This window comes from Lissotriton vulgaris, unplaced genomic scaffold (assembly GCF_964263255.1).
Source record: "Lissotriton vulgaris unplaced genomic scaffold, aLisVul1.2 SCAFFOLD_4715, whole genome shotgun sequence".
Lineage (NCBI taxonomy): Eukaryota > Metazoa > Chordata > Amphibia > Caudata > Salamandridae > Lissotriton > Lissotriton vulgaris.
Genome location: NW_028252823.1, coordinates 31,507 through 52,767, shown reverse-complemented (window position 1 = coordinate 52,767; position 21,261 = coordinate 31,507). Strand labels below are relative to the sequence as shown.

Below are 21,261 nucleotides of genomic sequence, written 5' to 3'. Positions count from 1 at the left end.
TGGGGGAGGGGCATTTGGTTCTCCAAGGTTGGCAAGGTTGGCCTCGAAACTCCAGGAATACCATTTTGACATTTCCCACATTTCTGGGTGGAGGAACTTCCAGGCTGACTGTCTGTCTAGGTTAGCCGTTCCGTCTGGCGCAGATGTTGGTTTCAGTCTGGAGGGTTATGATGAGAATGTTGCTTGGATTGATGATGTTCTTCTACTATCTGAAAGCTCCTTTTCTCGTTCTGAGTGGGTGGATGCCATGTCCAGGGATAGTGCGTTACAGGAAGTTATCCAGCTCATCAAGTTGGGTTCCCGCAGGGAGAGCTGTCTCCATGTCTCTGTCCGTCCTTTTCTTAAAGTCATTGATGATTTGTCTGTTTGCAATGACAACGTCATAATGCGTGGTGACAAATTCGTGCCTCCCGCTGACTTGAGACCAAAGCTCATTTCTTTAGCACACGAGGGTCACCTTGGCCAAACCCTGACGAAACAGCGTCTCAAGTTGAACTTCTGGTGGCCCGGTATGGACTCCATGGTTTCCTCATGGGTTGAGGATTGTCATACCTGCAAGGTGGGTGAGAAGAGGCTTAAGGTTTCTGTGGGGTCTGAGATGGGCGCACTGCATTTTCCCGAAATTCCGTGGCACACCATCTGTTTGGATTTCATAGGTCCCATGGCCGAACTGCCTCTTCCTCAGAGATTTGCTGTTGTCATTGTCGACTGCCATTCCAAGTGGTTGTCTGTGGAGTTTCTTAAGGACATTACTACGGCTACTACCATTAAACATCTTAAGTCTTTGTTTTTTAGAGAGGGTTTCCCTAGTGTTCTTATAACTGACAATGGTACACAGTTAGTTTCGCATGATATGCAAACCTTTTTGTCTGATTGTGGCATTTCCCACCATAGGACCTCCCTCTACAACCCCCAGGGGAATGGCCTTTGTGAGCGCCTTAATAGATTGGTGAAAGGTACAGTTCAAATGGCTCTCTCCAGTGGTTCTTCTGTCTCTTCCCTTGTTAGTGAAATGGTTTATGCGTACTGTACCACCCTTCATGGTTCCCACACCACTTCTCCTTTTGAGATGATGAGGGGTAGGGTTCCCAGCACCAAACTCATTCCCTCTTGGCTCAAGGACCTGGTCTGTCAGTCCCTTTTGGGTGATGCCTCCAGGGTGGCTCCCAAGTCTTCTGGTAAGGGCCCTGTGGCTTCACCTGGCAAGTGTCCTTCAAGTAGGAATTTTGTAGGTCTGCCTTCTAAGGTTCCTTCTCGCAAACCTCTTGTAGGCTGTAAGTCCTCTGGTCAGATTGTTGCTGGCAAACTTGCTAAAGGTGACCTTGTCAAGGTAAAATCTGGTCGTGTTTCAGGTGGTTTGTCCAAGTTCCGTGGTCCATTCCTCGTCAAGATGGTCTATCCTCACTATGTTGTCCTCTCTAATGGGGAAAAATGGAATTTAAGGAGAATTGCTCTCTATCAGAAAGCTGGTGTTGGTCCCGTGGTTGGTCCTGGTCCTGCTCTTTCCCCTGCTGCTGTCCAAGACTTTCCCTCTTCGGGTTTCATGTTTGTTCCTTCTCAGGATTCTTCTCATGTGGTTCCTGCTCCTGTGAATGTCGTGGCTAGGGGTGATGGTGGGGGGGATGCCCCTGATCCCGTTGTGTCTGTTCCCAATCCTATTGCCATCCCTGATTCCAGTCCAAGTTCCTCTTTGCCTGCAACTAGACCTCAAAGGTGCCACCGACCTCCTGCCTATTTGAATGACTTCTGTTGCGATTAGGCTTTTCAGAGGGGTGACGTGTGTCCCTTTCAATGCTTATTGATTCCATGACGTTTTCAACTTTTATCCTTACTTCAGGAGTTCTCTTTTAGTCTTGTGTTAAGTTTCCTTTCCATGACATGCTTACCTTTTTGCATTAAGTTTCCTTTCACCTCTTTTGTTTTATCTACGAGAGGAGATGTGTTGTATATTTATCTTTCTTCCATTTCCATGATCTACTATAGTTCTTACCTGTGTCACTCATTCCAGAATGTACATGGCTCTGTCTCCTTCTAGTGTTCTAGTTGGTGACAGTTTGTGCCTGGCCAGCTTGTGTTGAGGTTGCTTCTCTGTGCTTCTCTGCAATAAACCCTTATTGCTACATCTGTGGTCTCCACCTTATTTACTACACAAACCAATGGCAGACTTTCAAGTTTGTAATGCTCTGGGACCTTCACTGCTTGATAAAATACGTACGCAAAAGGGCAAAAAATGTGTTGAGAGTATAAATAGTAAGCTCTGGAACCTCAATTTTAGCTGTGCTAGCCTCTAACTCAGCTTTGGCCTGGTCGATGTCCTTATTGATGTTAGCTATGACTTCGGGCTTCTCTTGTATCTTCACCCATTTTAAGTGTCTCATGTCATTGGTGGGGACAACATCAAGAGAGAGCAATTCACTAGCTATCTGTGTAGGTGCCCTCTGTCGTAATAACCCCTGGGTCGCACATAAGAGATTATGATGGCTCTCTAGCTGGTCCCTCACAATCATGTCTCCAAAAGTGTGCCATAGTTTCAAGCTAATTAGTAGGTAATCTATGTGACCAGCACTAAATCCATTTTTAAATGTATTTGCCCCAAGTCTTTGTGATGGGGATCTTTTGTTTGTGGCCCGTAAGCCTTTCTCCAAACAAATGGAATTAATTTGGATACCACGTCTGTCCATTTGTTTATGGGTGCATGATCCAGCTTTCGGATGCCCCACTGGGCATCTTGCTCTTCTTTGAGATAGCACTCCTCATTGGCAAGGGGCTTGAACAACGAGTTAAAGTTGCCCACAATTAAAACATTGGAATCCCCCAAATATAGGTCAAGAAGATCGTCGAGAGCCGCTAAAACTTCGGACTTCCTCCCCCTGAATCCATTCATGTAAATATTATAAATGTCTACGTTCCCTTGGGTAGCCATATTCAGTCTTAGGGCCAGAATGTCATTACTCTGGGTCAAGAGTAACTGAATATTATAGCCTAATTCTTGTCATACCCAAATTGTTAGTCCCTCTGATGGGTGGCCTGTTGCTTCTCTAATAGCTGGAATATGGTAATTTAGATAGCCTATACAATGGAGGGGGCCACTAACGAGGTTTCCTGGAAGAGGCCGATGTCATAGCACTCAATAAAGGCATACTATTCGGGAGATGTAATCTTCGAACTCATCCCTGCGATATTCCATTAGAGCAAAGTTTCCCTTGGAGTGGTATGACAAGATGACAGTGACCCATTTAATCTATAAAGAGATGTACATCTAGCCTCCCTCTAGCCCTCTATCAAAGATGGGGAGGTAGTTGTGGTTCTTGGAGACTGGACAGGGCCTATACTTAAAAGCTTGGTACTAGAAGGGCTGTCCTTACTCTTTTTGGGGTCTCTGTGGCATCCTTGGTGCATATGAGGCCCACTCTTGAGTCAGTCGTTAGTCTCCAGTGAAGAGTTTCCCACCTGACAGGTGTCTACACTGGCTACTCGGTAGGGATAATCTAAGCTGAATGGATGACGATTCCAGAGAACTGGTTTGAAACTCCAGAGCAAAAAGATTTTCGGCAAGATCTGCCCTTTTTAGGGTGAGCTCGATACAATCTGATTAGTGGGCTGGAAAGGTAAGCCTACGAGCCTTGATGATGTCATCCCTTATCACTGAGCGGCATCCACTGACGGACCGTATCCAATAAATGGCTTTGTTAGTCAGGGAGTCCACATTTTCTGTACCTTTGATGATGTCATACTTAGGCACATTCACCATTTAATTTCTATGGGTATGGGATACGTTGGGGATGTTCTATTTACCCAGCCCAGTTTGTGTACTACATTGAAGCTGTTGAATCTGAGATGAAAAAGTATGTCTGCAATGCGTTATCTGGTCCCTCAATGTTGCTGCGCTGCGGTGATTATTTGGATTACTTGAGTTAGAATGGGGTAAGTGTTCCTCCGTGGATGGTAATGGCACTGGCTTTTGGGTTGTGGCAGCAATGAGAGGTGAGGAACGACCATTGAGAATAGTGACCTTGGCAAGGAGGCAGTTTCTCTCCCGGTGTGGATGACCTGGCAAGGCTGGGGAGGATGTCCTAACATGGGGTTGGCACTCTCTGTATGGAAGGAATCCCTTTGTGATAGAAGCTTAACCATGGAGGGTAGATCCTCAATCATAGTTTTCATGGTCCCTATTTCAAGCCAAAGCATTTTAACTAGTTGGATTGTCTCCTGAAACGCTATATTAAACCTTGCGACTGCCCATGTGCTGCTGATTAGAGGTGACTGGGGTGGCTGGGACCTCTCTTCTGTATCAGTATTAGTCAATTCCGACAAGGGCGAAAATGTTTTTCTACAGGTGATTGCGGGATCTAGTTGTTGAAGGTTGGTGCCGGGGGAACTGGTAGGGGAGTGGCCTGCCCTCATTGTGTCTTGCTTTCCCTCAACATTTGGGATAGTGGGTCCTTTTTGCGGGGTTTGAGAAACATAGCAGGGATAGCGGGAAAGCAGTTTGGGCTTCGGTTAGTGGGTTGAATGGATCTAGGGGGAACTTATCAATGTCAGATTGTACGTTTGGCCTCTGATATATCCTCATACTCACTAATGAGGGTATCAATATGGTCTAGGACACAGTTACTACCTGCGTGATTGTGTAACTTCCTGGCCTTTTTTCCCTTTGGTAACCCGACAGTAGCACCGCCTCCACCCCCGCTTCCCTCCATGGACTTTCTTTTCCCCATACTTCTGGGATGTAAAGAAAATAAACCAAACCAACTTATCCGCGAGTTCTCTCAGGTCGAACCTACAACGAAAATTGAAATCAAAATATCATTCGACATATGAGCACTCAATAGGTGGAAACAGTGCGAGATGCTTCAAAATTAAGCACGTGATTTAGGGACGTAATTAAGGAGAAGCAAACATAATCAGTACCTCAGTGGCCAATGAATGTCCATGAATGACATTCAAAGTCAAGGTGCCAGATGAAAGAGAGGTGGCCCTGCCCTGCTTCTTCCTGTCAATGATGGGGAAGGACGGGCCCGCCCTTGGCCTGGGCTTTGCATGGGTGCGGCCCGCACGCGTCCTGCGCCTCAGGAGGGAAAGGCAGCGCTTTATGGGCGATGTAGATTCAAGCACCTCCCCCTCACTAGCAGCACCTGTGTGTGGAGCGTTGCAACCTGGGGCTGGTAGTCCCCTACCAGAATGATGATGACAGAACAAATGCTGGCAAGTGAAATCCTTGGGACTCCGGTCCCACCAGGGATTGTTGCAGTGGGACAGTGGCCCATACACCAGGCAACAGGAGAAACGGCACAAAAGAGCAGAGCAGGCTCCCGCGGTGGGAGAGGCAATGCTTTATGCGCAATGTAGATTCAAGCACCTCCCCCTCACCAGCGGCACCTGTCTGTGGAGCGTTGCACCCTGGGGCTGGTAGTCCCCTACTAGGGTGATGACGACAGAACAAATGCTGGCAAGTGAAATCCCTGGGACTCCGGTCCCACCAGGGATTGTTATGTTATGTTATGTTAAAGTTTCTCATAAAGCGCACATTCACTGATTGGTTTCTTGGCGCTAAACTTGAAGTAATGCTGGGGCCCGTGTGTTTTAGATGTCTACAAAGTCTAGTTATAGACTTGGATAAATAGCCAAGTCTTAAGAAGCCTGCGGAATGTAGGAAACTCTCTGCAGGTTCTTAGGTCTAACAGTAGAGTATTCCAAAAGCTGGGTGCCAGTACGGCAAATCTGCAGCCACCTAGTCGTTTCCGTTTGTAGAGAGGCATGGTTAGGAGATTCTTGTGGGCAGAGTTTGGTTAAAAATATTGGACTCGCGCCATGCAGAGTTTTGAAAATAAGGCAGACAACTTTAAATGCACATCTTTGTTGGATGGGGAGCCAGTTTAGCTCCTTCCTGGTGGGAGAGATGTGTTCCCACCTAGGTTGTTGGGATATCAATCTGGCTACCTGGTTCTGTACCATCTGCAATCTCTTGGTAAGATAGAGCGGTATGCCAAAGTATAGAGAGTTGGCATAGTCCAGATGTGACATCACCATAGCTAGACCACCTGGATTAAGGCTTCCCGAGTAAGTAGTCTTCTGAGCTTCCTTATCTTCCTCAACTGAATGAAGCAGGTAGATACTACTGCTCCTATCTGAGATTGCATTGTGAGATCACTATTGATGATTACTCCAAACCTTTAGCTGAGGAAGAAGGGTTAGGAGGGGAACTTAGTTCATTTGTGGCAGTGGGGCAGTGGCACCAGGCACTTACAACAGGAGAAACAGCACAAAAGAGTGAAGCTGGATCCTCCATTATTCAAGCTCACATACATCTTAACACAAGGCATACATTTTACTCCAACACATGGTTGACACACAAGCACAGGGTCGGGCATACACATAAAAATGGACATTACACATCAGACATGGTGCCTCACCCCCAAACATCCAAATAAAAATGCCTGGTCACACTGTGTATTTCCCCACAAACATGATATGCAACTTTCACAGCTCTATGCGGTATACTCATGATGGGAGAGAAGACCAGTGTCAGTAATGAGAGTAAATTGGTGTGATCCTCAAGGTCTTGATCAGGACCTCTTTGCGTCACAGAGACGCCTAGACCTCTGCACATATGCTTAGATTAGTGTGACAAGAAGAATCCTACCACTTATTGGGAAGAGAGGTGAAGAAAGAAAGGGGGACACTCAGTGTTGTGTAAAATACCCCTCACACACCAACAGGCCCCTTGGTGTCATGCTTCATCATCGGGGTCTTCGCACCCTGCTAAGGGGATGCGGCACGCTACGACCTACGACTACGCGGGAGCGTTGACAGTTCAGTCTATGTGTGGTGTGTGTTGAGTGCAAGTGAAAGGAATAGGATGTGAGTGGGAAGTGTAGTGAGAAAAATTAAAAAGGACCTGGCCAGTGGGTAAAAAGAAAAAACTTTATTCTGTACCTCTGGCTGGTACTATTAAAAAAAGTGCTAGATGGCGAGGTTTTGTGTCTTAGTAAGGGACAGAACCTCTGGTGTGCGTCGACATGTTTCGGTACAAAAAGTACCTTCTTCAGGACGGGGCACAACTCCCAACCCTACTCACGTTTCTCTACAGAACAAGATTATTGTTCTAACTTTCCTAAAAAAGTGATTATATTTACTGAAGACAAATACAATGTGCCTACAGCGGTTTTACTTGAACATGTAGTTACATGTCCTGAAAAAAGAAAAAAGAGCGTTAGGTTTGGTTACCATATAGGCTGGCTCATACAGGTGCAGTCACCTGGAGCCCCAAAACGGTTGTTTTAACCTGTAAAGGAAAAAGGGACACACAGAACACATAACACACAAACTCACACACACTTATGACAGACTTAGGGTTCAGTGTTTTCAAACATACTTATTGTATAAGCTGGTTAAAGCCTCATGGGCAATTTCAGAACATCAGGGTGGGTAGGTAGGTGGATCCACAATCTATAGGAATAGAAGGGTGGAATCAATGTTGTTATCTCTACTCACTTTTTGGACTCTGTAATGTGCCCACGGAGTTTAGACTCCGTTTCAGTGAATACTCACGAAATCCGCCTTAGTCGGCCTCTTTCCTCCACCCTGTGTTGCTCCGTCGTAAATGATGTATGGCTGAGCTTGATGGTATTTATAGGCGGATGCAGCGCGTTCTCATTGGTTAATTAGTGGAAAGGCTCATGACCACACCAGGGTGATATCCCTGTTGACGCCCCTTCCATGCATGTGATTTGTCACATGTACCATGCATATCATTATCATTCGTTAATTACCGGGTTTTAACCTGTCCAAATATGGACTTTCCGCTTGTTAGCCATTCACACTCCGTTATTTTTGCTCGCGTTGGAGGGAGCCCGTGTGATGCAGCCTCCGTTCTATTCCTCGCGCATGTGCGTTGTCGGGTCTTCGAAAAGTACCTTTGCGCATGCGCGCAGGCGAGACTTCGGCGTTCCAATGCGCATGCGCATTGGTCTAGTGTGGTGTTGCGCATGCGTGTTTGCTATTTCGCCCGGTTAAATCATTCTTATTATTGTGGGTAGTGCACTTTGAAAAAGTAACCAGATGGAGTTTGATCATGTGGATCTGCTCTTGTTGATTTCATCACGGAGGTCGTACCATGCAGTTTCTAGTGATAATTTGGTATAGTTGACCATGCCTTCTTATGTCATTCTTACAGGTGGTGGTACCCAATGTTGGGGATAGCACCGCTATTTTGCCCGTTTATTCACTCACTGTTATTCTCCATATTGCGTTGTGGAAGGGACCAAATGGGTCACTGGAGTTTTTGGTTCATCTCCTTTTGACATAGCCACGGAGGTACCGTTTGTAGTGATATTATGGTGTGATTTGATCATACCATCATGATTCATTTATTCAAATGTTGGTACCAAATGCCGGGCTAGTTCCTATGCCAACTAATTGTTATCCCTTATTTATATCTGGGGGTCTTTTAGGAGACTTGGCTCCATGGTATGTCATCATTAAGTCCGGTGACATGGGTTGCCAGGCGGAACACCCAACATTGTTCCTTTTGGAACAGACCTGTCTCGGAGGGTAGTCGTTCTATTACGGTCCAGCGGAGGTCGTTGACGCAGTGCTGGTGTGACAGAAAATGTGTTGCCATCTTAGTTGTTGTCTTCTTACAGCGTATATTACTTTTGTGTTCCCCTATCCTTATCTTGACGGGGCGGGTGGTCATGCCTACATATTCTAGTCCGCATGGGCAGGTGACTAGGTAAATCACATTCTTTGTGTTGCAGTTAGTAAAGTGGCGTTGCTCCCATGTTGTGCCATTTCTGAAGTTTAGGTTTTTACTTTTTTGAGTTTGGTGGCAACAACTGCAATCCCCGCAAGGGAAGTGACCTTGTACAGCAGTTACATTGGGTCTTTCCATCTGGTTTGTCCGTGGTCTGGTGTGGACCACAATGTCCTTTATGTTTCTGCCCCTTCGGTGCGCATGCATCGGTTTCTCAAATGATAGACCTCCACAGTTCAATATGCCCCAGTGTTTATCAATGACTTTTGACACCTGATTTGATATGGTGGAATAGGTTGTTACACAGATCGGCCTCTTGTTCGCTTCTTTTTCATGAGGATTATCTTCTATGAGTGCCTCCCTATGATTGTTTTTAGCGCGCTTCATCGCTTTGTCGATTGTTCTTGTGGGGTATTTTCTTTGTACAAGTTTGGTTTTGAGATCTTTCGCTTGTCGGTTGAATTCACTCAACTCTGTACAGTTTCTCCGGAGTCTCAGGAATTGCCCATAGGGTAGATTCTCCCTTAGGTGTCTTGGGTGGAAACTGTCGTAACGTAACAGACAGTTTCTGGAGGTCGGTTTGAAATGTGTGGTGCTTTTTAACCTTCCATCCTCACTGTAGACATTCAAGTCGAGAAAAACCATTGATGTATTTGAGAAGGTGCTTGTGAATTTTAGATAATCATTCTGGGTATTCAACCAGGTTACAAAATTCATTGCACTGTTGACATCGCCGTTCCAGATGATGAAAATGTCATCGATGTATCGTTTCCAGGTGACAATCTGGGGGCGGTAGGGGTTACTTTCATGGAGGATCTTGTGTTCCTCTAAGTGATAGACGTAAAGTCCGGCTAGGCTCGGAGCAAAAGTACTACCCATGCTCGTTCCATGGGTTTGTAGGTAAAGTACCTCCTTGTACTGGAAAAAATTGTCTTTGAGGGCCATGGTGATGCACTCTAGGACCAGACTTCTCGGTGTTTGGTATTTCCAAGTGTTGCTGAAGAGTACTTCTTCGATGATCTCTAATGTCTCTTCATGGGGCAGGCTTGTGTATAAGCTTTCCACGTCTAAGCTTATCATTAGTTGCGCGGTTGGATCAAAGGTGGTATTTTCCAGCAGTTGTAATACCGATTTGGTGTCCTTCAGGTACGTATCTGTAGCCTGTACCATCGGTCTTAAAAAGGCATCTGAGAATTTCGATAGGGGTTCCAGGATGGATCCAATGCCGGAGACTATTGGTCTTCCAGGTGGGTTGTCAATGTTCTTGTGTATTTTGGGAATACAATAAAAATACGGTATCCTAGGGGTCGGTTGTTGTAGGAATTCAGCTTCCTTTTTGCTGATCCAGTCGTGGGCAAGTCCTTCCTCCACCATTCCCCCAATCCGTGTTCTTAGTCGTTCTGTTGGATCACTCTCCAATCTTTTGTAGTTCCGTTCGTCGGATAGTAGACGTTGGCATTCTCCGTCATATTTCTCAAGGGATTGCAGTACTATTGCTCCCCCCTTGTCAGCTGGTTTGATGACTAATTCGCTGTTAGCCGTTAATTCCCGGAGTGCTTGTTGTTCTTCTCCACTGGTATTGTGGAAGACATTCCTCCCTAGTGAGTTCAGTTTGTTGACCTCCGTTATCACTGCCTTCTCAAAGGTTAGAATCTCCATGGGGATACCTGAGTCAGGAGGGGTAAAAGTAGACTTTAGTCTCAGACCTGTGTCCGTCTTGTCTTCGGGTAAAGGTTTATCCTTAAAGAAAGCCTGTAGTTTCAGTTTCCTGAAAAAGTCTTGTAATTCTACATTGAGCTTGAAAATGTCAGGTTTCTGAGTGGGTACATACCCCAATCCTTTGTTTAGGACATTTTTCTGCATCGTTGTCAAAACAATGGGTGCGAGGTTCACCACTAGGTCCCCCTCTTGCTGGTTGATGGTTGGTTGGGTAGTGATCCCGTCATGCTCCGGGTCGTTCGGGCGTTGGGTTGTTCCTGATCTTCCCACATCACATTGTTCCCTTTCCGGTTCTTCCCTCGTGCGTTCTGGCGGGCCCCTAAAAAAGGCTGCTGGTTTCCTCCATACGGTTGTTGTTGCCCGTAGTAACCTTCATTATATTCCTGGTTCCACATAGGACCATAATGGAAGGGATTAAATTGCGGTGGGCCCATGAATTGTTGAAAATGGTTCGGTGGTTGATATCCTCGCCATCCCCTTTGTCTGGGGAATTGTTGGCGTCTTTGTCGCCATCCTCCTCTTCTTTGTCTGTTCCCTTTGTTTCCACTGGAATTGGAACCTGATGAGCCAGTGTCAGAGGTTTCACTGTCCGTGTCGCTGTAGTTGTTCTTTGAAACATAGTCCACTTTTGTGTAGGGATACGCACTTTCCGGGGTGAATTTGGCCACATCTTTGGTTAGTTTGTTAGTTTTGCTTTGTTTTAGGTTGAATTCGAACTCGGTCATTTGTTGATTTAATTCATCCAGTCTTATTTTGAGGTCTTCGGGTGAAATATATGTTTTCAGTTGTATTTCAATTTTATTTATTTCGATCTTTAGTTCCTGGGTGATCCTGGCTGCTGTCTTTATTATTAGGACTAACCAATCCCTTGAGCAGTGCCAGGAAATCAGTGACCACTCTTTTTTAAAAATCATGTCATGTTGGAAGATTAGTGGTTCGTTTTTCACAATAAGGCCCGGGGGTGCCATCTTGTTACGCAAGTACTGGGTCATAAATAGGCCATGTAATGCTGCTTTTATTTGGTTACGCCTGAGATTTAGTAGTTCGTTCCAATCGTTAGTTTGTGGGCCTGTATCCTGGTTGCACAAACCCTCAAAAAGGTTGCTGTCTGCTAGAATTTTATCGATCTCATCCTCTGCAAAGGTTAGGCCATGTTCGTCTTCCATTGTGGGTGTACCGCTGACTTCTTTTTTATACCTAAGTGTGTGTACTTCGATGTGTGTGTTTCTGTTATGTCTGAGGGGACAAAAACTCCCGCAGCTGCGCGCTGCTTATAGACTATATTTAACAAAGAGGGGAGGTAGAGTATCAAGTAGGATTCCTACTCCACGGGCACTGTTACATAAACAAGAAGAATCCTACCACTTATTGGGAAGAGAGGTGAAGAAAGAAAGGGGGACACTCAGTGTTGTGTAAAATACCCCTCACACACCAACAGGCCCCTTGGTGTCATGCTTCATCATCGGGGTCTTCGCACCCTGCTAAGGGGATGCGGCACGCTACGACCTACGACTACGCGGGAGCGTTGACAGTTCAGTCTATGTGTGGTGTGTGTTGAGTGCAAGTGAAAGGAATAGGATGTGAGTGGGAAGTGTAGTGAGAAAAATTAAAAAGGACCTGGCCAGTGGGTAAAAAGAAAAAACTTTATCTCTGGTTTTTTCTTTTTACCCACTGGCCAGGTCCTTTTTAATTTTTCTCACTACACTTCCCACTCACATCCTATTCCTTTCACTTGCACTCAACACACACCACACATAGACTGAACTGTCAACGCTCCCGCGTAGTCGTAGGTCGTAGCGTGCCGCATCCCCTTAGCAGGGTGCGAAGACCCCGATGATGAAGCATGACACCAAGGGGCCTGTTGGTGTGTGAGGGGTATTTTACACAACACTGAGTGTCCCCCTTTCTTTCTTCACCTCTCTTCCCAATAAGTGGTAGGATTCTTCTTGTTTATGTAACAGTGCCCGTGGAGTAGGAATCCTACTTGATACTCTACCTCCCCTCTTTGTTAAATATAGTCTATAAGCAGCGCGCAGCTGCGGGAGTTTTTGTCCCCTCAGACATAACAGAAACACACACATCGAAGTACACACACTTAGGTATAAAAAAGAAGTCAGCGGTACACCCACAATGGAAGACGAACATGGCCTAACCTTTGCAGAGGATGAGATCGATAAAATTCTAGCAGACAGCAACCTTTTTGAGGGTTTGTGCAACCAGGATACAGGCCCACAAACTAACGATTGGAACGAACTACTAAATCTCAGGCCTAACCAAATAAAAGCAGCATTACATGGCCTATTTATGACCCAGTACTTGCGTAACAAGATGGCACCCCCGGGCCTTATTGTGAAAAACGAACCACTAATCTTCCAACATGACATGATTTTTAAAAAAGAGTGGTCACTGATTTCCTGGCACTGCTCAAGGGATTGGTTAGTCCTAATAATAAAGACAGCAGCCAGGATCACCCAGGAACTAAAGATCGAAATAAATAAAATTGAAATACAACTGAAAACATATATTTCACCCGAAGACCTCAAAATAAGACTGGATGAATTAAATCAACAAATGACCGAGTTCGAATTCAACCTAAAACAAAGCAAAACTAACAAACTAACCAAAGATGTGGCCAAATTCACCCCGGAAAGTGCGTATCCCTACACAAAAGTGGACTATGTTTCAAAGAACAACTACAGCGACACGGACAGTGAAACCTCTGACACTGGCTCATCAGGTTCCAATTCCAGTGGAAACAAAGGGAACAGACAAAGAAGAGGAGGATGGCGACAAAGACGCCAACAATTCCCCAGACAAAGGGGATGGCGAGGATATCAACCACCGAACCATTTTCAACAATTCATGGGCCCACCGCAATTTAATCCCTTCCATTATGGTCCTATGTGGAACCAGGAATATAATGAAGGTTACTACGGGCAACAACAACCGTATGGAGGAAACCAGCAGCCTTTTTTAGGGGCCCGCCAGAACGCACGAGGGAAGAACCGGAAAGGGAACAATGTGATGTGGGAAGATCAGGAACAACCCAACGCCCGAACGACCCGGAGCATGACGGGATCACTACCCAACCAACCATCAACCAGCAAGAGGGGGACCTAGTGGTGAACCTCGCACCCATTGTTTTGACAACGATGCAGAAAAATGTCCTAAACAAAGGATTGGGGTATGTACCCACTCAGAAACCTGACATTTTCAAGCTCAATGTAGAATTACAAGACTTTTTCAGGAAACTGAAACTACAGGCTTTCTTTAAGGATAAACCTTTACCCGAAGACAAGACGGACACAGGTCTGAGACTAAAGTCTACTTTTACCCCTCCTGACTCAGGTATCCCCATGGAGATTCTAACCTTTGAGAAGGCAGTGATAACGGAGGTCAACAAACTGAACTCACTAGGGAGGAATGTCTTCCACAATACCAGTGGAGAAGAACAACAAGCACTCCGGGAATTAACGGCTAACAGCGAATTAGTCATCAAACCAGCTGACAAGGGGGGAGCAATAGTACTGCAATCCCTTGAGAAATATGACGGAGAATGCCAACGTCTACTATCCGACGAACGGAACTACAAAAGATTGGAGAGTGATCCAACAGAACGACTAAGAACACGGATTGGGGGAATGGTGGAGGAAGGACTTGCCCACGACTGGATCAGCAAAAAGGAAGCTGAATTCCTACAACAACCGACCCCTAGGATACCGTATTTTTATTGTATTCCCAAAATACACAAGAACATTGACAACCCACCTGGAAGACCAATAGTCTCCGGCATTGGATCCATCCTGGAACCCCTATCGAAATTCTCAGATGCCTTTTTAAGACCGATGGTACAGGCTACAGATACGTACCTGAAGGACACCAAATCGGTATTACAACTGCTGGAAAATACCACCTTTGATCCAACCGCGCAACTAATGATAAGCTTAGACGTGGAAAGCTTATACACAAGCCTGCCCCATGAAGAGACATTAGAGATCATCGAAGAAGTACTCTTCAGCAACACTTGGAAATACCAAACACCGAGAAGTCTGGTCCTAGAGTGCATCACCATGGCCCTCAAAGACAATTTTTTCCAGTACAAGGAGGTACTTTACCTACAAACCCATGGAACGAGCATGGGTAGTACTTTTGCTCCGAGCCTAGCCGGACTTTACGTCTATCACTTAGAGGAACACAAGATCCTCCATGAAAGTAACCCCTACCGCCCCCAGATTGTCACCTGGAAACGATACATCGATGACATTTTCATCATCTGGAACGGCGATGTCAACAGTGCAATGAATTTTGTAACCTGGTTGAATACCCAGAATGATTATCTAAAATTCACAAGCACCTTCTCAAATACATCAATGGTTTTTCTCGACTTGAATGTCTACAGTGAGGATGGAAGGTTAAAAAGCACCACACATTTCAAACCGACCTCCAGAAACTGTCTGTTACGTTACGACAGTTTCCACCCAAGACACCTAAGGGAGAATCTACCCTATGGGCAATTCCTGAGACTCCGGAGAAACTGTACAGAGTTGAGTGAATTCAACCGACAAGCGAAAGATCTCAAAACCAAACTTGTACAAAGAAAATACCCCACAAGAACAATCGACAAAGCGATGAAGCGCGCTAAAAACAATCATAGGGAGGCACTCATAGAAGATAATCCTCATGAAAAAGAAGCGAACAAGAGGCCGATCTGTGTAACAACCTATTCCACCATATCAAATCAGGTGTCAAAAGTCATTGATAAACACTGGGGCATATTGAACTGTGGAGGTCTATCATTTGAGAAACCGATGCATGCGCACCGAAGGGGCAGAAACATAAAGGACATTGTGGTCCACACCAGACCACGGACAAACCAGATGGAAAGACCCAATGTAACTGCTGTACAAGGTCACTTCCCTTGCGGGGATTGCAGTTGTTGCCACCAAACTCAAAAAAGTAAAAACCTAAACTTCAGAAATGGCACAACATGGGAGCAACGCCACTTTACTAACTGCAACACAAAGAATGTGATTTACCTAGTCACCTGCCCATGCGGACTAGAATATGTAGGCATGACCACCCGCCCCGTCAAGATAAGGATAGGGGAACACAAAAGTAATATACGCTGTAAGAAGACAACAACTAAGATGGCAACACATTTTCTGTCACACCAGCACTGCGTCAACGACCTCCGCTGGACCGTAATAGAACGACTACCCTCCGAGACAGGTCTGTTCCAAAAGGAACAACGTTGGGTGTTCCGCCTGGCAACCCATGTCACCGGACTTAATGATGACATACCATGGAGCCAAGTCTCCTAAAAGACCCCCAGATATAAATAAGGGATAACAATTAGTTGGCATAGGAACTAGCCCGGCATTTGGTACCAACATTTGAATAAATGAATCATGATGGTATGATCAAATCACACCATAATATCACTACAAACGGTACCTCCGTGGCTATGTCAAAAGGAGATGAACCAAAAACTCCAGTGACCCATTTGGTCCCTTCCACAACGCAATATGGAGAATAACAGTGAGTGAATAAACGGGCAAAATAGCGGTGCTATCCCCAACATTGGGTACCACCACCTGTAAGAATGACATAAGAAGGCATGGTCAACTATACCAAATTATCACTAGAAACTGCATGGTACGACCTCCGTGATGAAATCAACAAGAGCAGATCCACATGATCAAACTCCATCTGGTTACTTTTTCAAAGTGCACTACCCACAATAATAAGAATGATTTAACCGGGCGAAATAGCAAACACGCATGCGCAACACCACACTAGACCAATGCGCATGCGCATTGGAACGCCGAAGTCTCGCCTGCGCGCATGCGCAAAGGTACTTTTCGAAGACCCGACAACGCACATGCGCGAGGAATAGAACGGAGGCTGCATCACACGGGCTCCCTCCAACGCGAGCAAAAATAACGGAGTGTGAATGGCTAACAAGCGGAAAGTCCATATTTGGACAGGTTAAAACCCGGTAATTAACGAATGATAATGATATGCATGGTACATGTGACAAATCACATGCATGGAAGGGGCGTCAACAGGGATATCACCCTGGTGTGGTCATGAGCCTTTCCACTAATTAACCAATGAGAACGCGCTGCATCCGCCTATAAATACCATCAAGCTCAGCCATACATCATTTACGACGGAGCAACACAGGGTGGAGGAAAGAGGCCGACTAAGGCGGATTTCGTGAGTATTCACTGAAACGGAGTCTAAACTCCGTGGGCACATTACAGAGTCCAAAAAGTGAGTAGAGATAACAACATTGATTCCACCCTTCTATTCCTATAGATTGTGGATCCACCTACCTACCCACCCTGATGTTCTGAAATTGCCCATGAGGCTTTAACCAGCTTATACAATAAGTATGTTTGAAAACACTGAACCCTAAGTCTGTCATAAGTGTGTGTGAGTTTGTGTGTTATGTGTTCTGTGTGTCCCTTTTTCCTTTACAGGTTAAAACAACCGTTTTGGGGCTCCAGGTGACTGCACCTGTATGAGCCAGCCTATATGGTAACCAAACCTAACGCTCTTTTTTCTTTTTTCAGGACATGTAACTACATGTTCAAGTAAAACCGCTGTAGGCACATTGTATTTGTCTTCAGTAAATATAATCACTTTTTTAGGAAAGTTAGAACAATAATCTTGTTCTGTAGAGAAACGTGAGTAGGGTTGGGAGTTGTGCCCCGTCCTGAAGAAGGTACTTTTTGTACCGAAACATGTCGACGCACACCAGAGGTTCTGTCCCTTACTAAGACACAAAACCTCGCCATCTAGCACTTTTTTTAATAGTACCAGCCAGAGGTACAGAATAAAGTTTTTTCTTTTTACCCACTGGCCAGGTCCTTTTTAATTTTTCTCACTACACTTCCCACTCACATCCTATTCCTTTCACTTGCACTCAACACACACCACACATAGACTGAACTGTCAACGCTCCCGCGTAGTCGTAGGTCGTAGCGTGCCGCATCCCCTTAGCAGGGTGCGAAGACCCCGATGATGAAGCATGACACCAAGGGGCCTGTTGGTGTGTGAGGGGTATTTTACACAACACTGAGTGTCCCCCTTTCTTTCTTCACCTCTCTTCCCAATAAGTGGTAGGATTCTTCTTGTTTATGTAACAGTGCCCGTGGAGTAGGAATCCTACTTGATACTCTACCTCCCCTCTTTGTTAAATATAGATTAGTGTGACACCAGGACCAAAAAAAAAGTCAGAATACCAACGATATTCACAGTTGGACAGTTAGGGCTGGGAATGTTTGTATACTATACAGGTAGCATTCCTGTCCCAACAATGATCATCTCCAGCGAAAATGCTGGTGAGCTCACCATGCTCCACCTTATCACACCTAGCTAACACAAACACAGCTATTCATTCATATTACATCCATTCAAGGACAAAACATCATACAAAATCTGTCGATCAACTTTTATTACTCTCATTCAAAATAATAATCTACCTTTGTCAGCAAAACTAATACCATATCAAAAGTCACCACTTACCTTTCTTCAGCTACAGTTTGTTTCACTTCTTTGGATGTCATGTTGTCAAGAGCAACACACTAAAACCCTGCAGTCCAAAGCACACAGTGCAATTTGCTAGCAGACAATAAGGGGAATAACACTCTTTTAGTGAACCCTTAGAATCAGGTGCATCCATCACAAGTAAGTACTAAAGTACCACAAAACAGTACCATGGCTCTGGTTTCATTATAAGCCTAAAAATGTAAATCATTCAGAGTGCTTGGGACGTAAATGTAATGGTGACCTATCACCAATGGACCAGTACTGTGTGCACTAGCATTTACTGTCAATATGGACTTTCCTATCACATCAGAACAATGCAAATCATTTTATCGTGCTTCATACTGGTGAAAGCTCTGAGAAAGTGAACATATATTACAAATTCACATCCTATATTACGCAGCTCACACAAACCCAGGGGCCTCATTTATGAAAAGTGACGCATCGCTGCGTGAAAACAGCGATGCGTCACTTTTCACTGCGCACTCCTTGCGACACCAATGATGCGTCATATTTAATGTATGACGCATCATGTCGCAAGGAGTTACAGATACGTCAGTATTTCTGACGCATCTGTAAGCGCAAAAGTGACGCATTGCTGGAGTGTGTCACAAAAGTGACGCAACTCCAGCAATGCGTCTTTTCACATGGGGAAAGCCCCATGTGAAAGGGCTTGCGTCAGTCTTACGCCTGCTGTGAGGCAGGCGCAAGATTTTGACGCAACAGCATCCTAAAAGTGACGCAGTGAAATCTCATAGATTTCACTGCGTCACTATTACGAGGCTTTTTGCGGGGGAACGCCCCCTCTGCATACATTATACCTGACGCAGGTATAATGTGGCGCAGGGGTTTAAAAAGTGACGCATCTACCTAGATGCGTCACTTTTTAAATATGGCGCAAAAAGGCGCATGTTTTACGCTGCCGATGCGTCACAAAAAGTGACGCACCCGCAGCGCAAAACTGACGCAAGGCCTCATAAATGAGGCCCCAGATATTTAATGGAATATTAATACAACTAACTCCTGTTTCATATTTTTACAGTGAAGCTATTTTTTACTTGTTTTTGGTCTTTGTACAGTATGGAGTTCTTGTAATGCTAAATAAAAGCAAATTAATAAAAGCGCTTTGAATAATCTCTTTGTAAATAGAATACTATGCTTTACCGCATACCATTACTTGTTCCCTTATGTTGTCCTCATTCGTTTCAAAAATAGACTCTCATTTTGGGAATTTGCTTTTAAAAATCAAAAATGTTTGTTGAGCGGCCACCTGAAACAACTCATCAAACATTGGAAGCCTTCTTAGGAGCCAAATTGGCAGCAGCTTCTCTTAAGGCACAGAAACATTTGAAGGGCCAGCTGAGATCTCTAAATATGGGGGGCGGCAATACAGACAGAAAGGCAGAGTAATTTTCTTTGCCACTCAGAGGAATGGAGTGTGGGCGGCCCACCATAGTCCAATCAAAACGGTAGTTTTTTTTTCCAAATTACACCCTACAAAGATGAATGACCCATCTATTTCTTTGAATGGGCCTCTTCAAACCCCTCTGAATTTGACTTCAAATCTCATCCTACCACATATTTGAACAAATAAAACAAGCACCTTTCAATTCTATATGTTTTGGGCTTTATGCCGCACATCAAGTAAACCATTGCTTAGTATAATCCAGAATGTCACAGTGTTTCAGTCAATCCATGCTGTATTAGCTATATTAACTGCTCTCTCCAGGTCCCTATCTACATTTGCAGCCCTAGATGCTTGCCTGGATCCAGGAAAGTTGCCAAAAAAGGGGAGCCAACCTGCTGTTTCCTGTGTGTCCCTTGCCCCCAAGGGGAGATCTCTACGCAAACTGGTGAGTGTACAAACAATCTTAAAATCCTGCCACACCTTCTTTCAAACAGAATTAAGACATTTCTATATACTGATTTTCTATTTTAGATTCCATTGAGTGCTACAAGTGCCCCTGGGACCAGTGGCCCAACAAGAATCAAAACTGCTGCATTCCAAAGATCATTGAGTTTCTGCACTATGATGAACCCACAGGAGCCACACTACAGGCAACTAGCATTTTCTTTTCCATGATCCCTGTTGCCATCTTGGGACTCTTCATTTATTACAGGAAAACTCCCATTGTTAAAGCCAACAACTGTAACCTTAGCTACTTGCTACTCATGTCCCTCACCCTATGCTTCCTTTGCTCATTGGCTTTTATTGGTTCCCCCACACCAGTGAAATGTCTCTTCCGCCAGGCTGCTTTTGGCATCACTTTTGCTTTTTGTGTCTCCTGCATCCTGGCCAAAACTATCATGGTGGTCATTGCCTTTAATGCCACCAAACCCAACAGTGACTTAAAACGATGGGTTGGACCCCATCTTTCATATACTCTCATTGGCATCTGTACACTCATTCAGGTTATTTTATGTACCTCTTGGCTAACTCTCTTCCCACCGTTTCCACAATACAACATGCTGTTGAAGCCTGGATTGTTAATACATGAATGCAATGAAGGTTCTGCTACTGCCTTTTGGTGCATGCTGGGATACCTTGGATTTCTAGCCCTCAATAGTTTCACAGTGGCCTTCCTAGCTAGAAATCTGCCCAACAGCTTCAATGAAGCCAAATTTATCACCTTCAGCATGCTCGCCTTCCTCAGCGTCTGGCTCTCATTTATTCCGGCCTATCTCAGCACTACGGGCAAGTACATGGTGGCCATGGAGATTTTTGCCATTCTATCTTCTACTTCTTCTTTGGTTTCCTGTATATTTTTCCCCAATTGTTACATCATCCTATTTAGATCCAATATGAACACTAAGGAATATTTGATGGGGAGGATGATAGAACAGAAATCCAAAAGGATGTGAAGTCACAATCTGTATATATTACGTTTCCAAGAATTCGGATCTGACTGAATAATAGCAAATAACGTGATATTCACTTTCTGGTTTTCAAGGTTGTAGGGGGAGGGAGGCTCTGAGAGAAGAAAAACAGGCATATCGTAAAAATCTGTATTTTTGGAAGATTTCTGTTGTGTCATCTAGAGGTGCTTTGCAGAGATAGTTTGTTTAATAATTTTAATAATTTTACAAACTTTGCTAAGAGGAAGTCCACTGATTCATACATTTGAATGAAACAATTGAATGAAACAATTAACCAATAAATACTACACTCTGCATTTAATCAACAATCACGCTGATAGAATTGGTACCCTATATGCCTGGTGCTTGTCAGTCAT

General features: G+C 44.8%; 1 protein-coding gene across 1 annotated transcript in view; it reads left to right on the top strand.

Moving 5' to 3' along the window:
* The window catches only part of LOC147662006 (vomeronasal type-2 receptor 1-like), a 113,729-nt gene extending 92,839 nt beyond the window's left edge, over window positions 1-20,890 (top strand). The window contains exons 8-9 of the mRNA XM_086951190.1: window positions 19,758-19,881; window positions 19,968-20,890. Of these exons, the coding sequence (XP_086807316.1) occupies window positions 19,758-19,881; window positions 19,968-20,890 (1,047 nt within the window). The remainder of the gene's footprint in view (window positions 1-19,757; window positions 19,882-19,967) is intronic.
* Window positions 20,891-21,261: the final 371 nt, after the last annotated feature.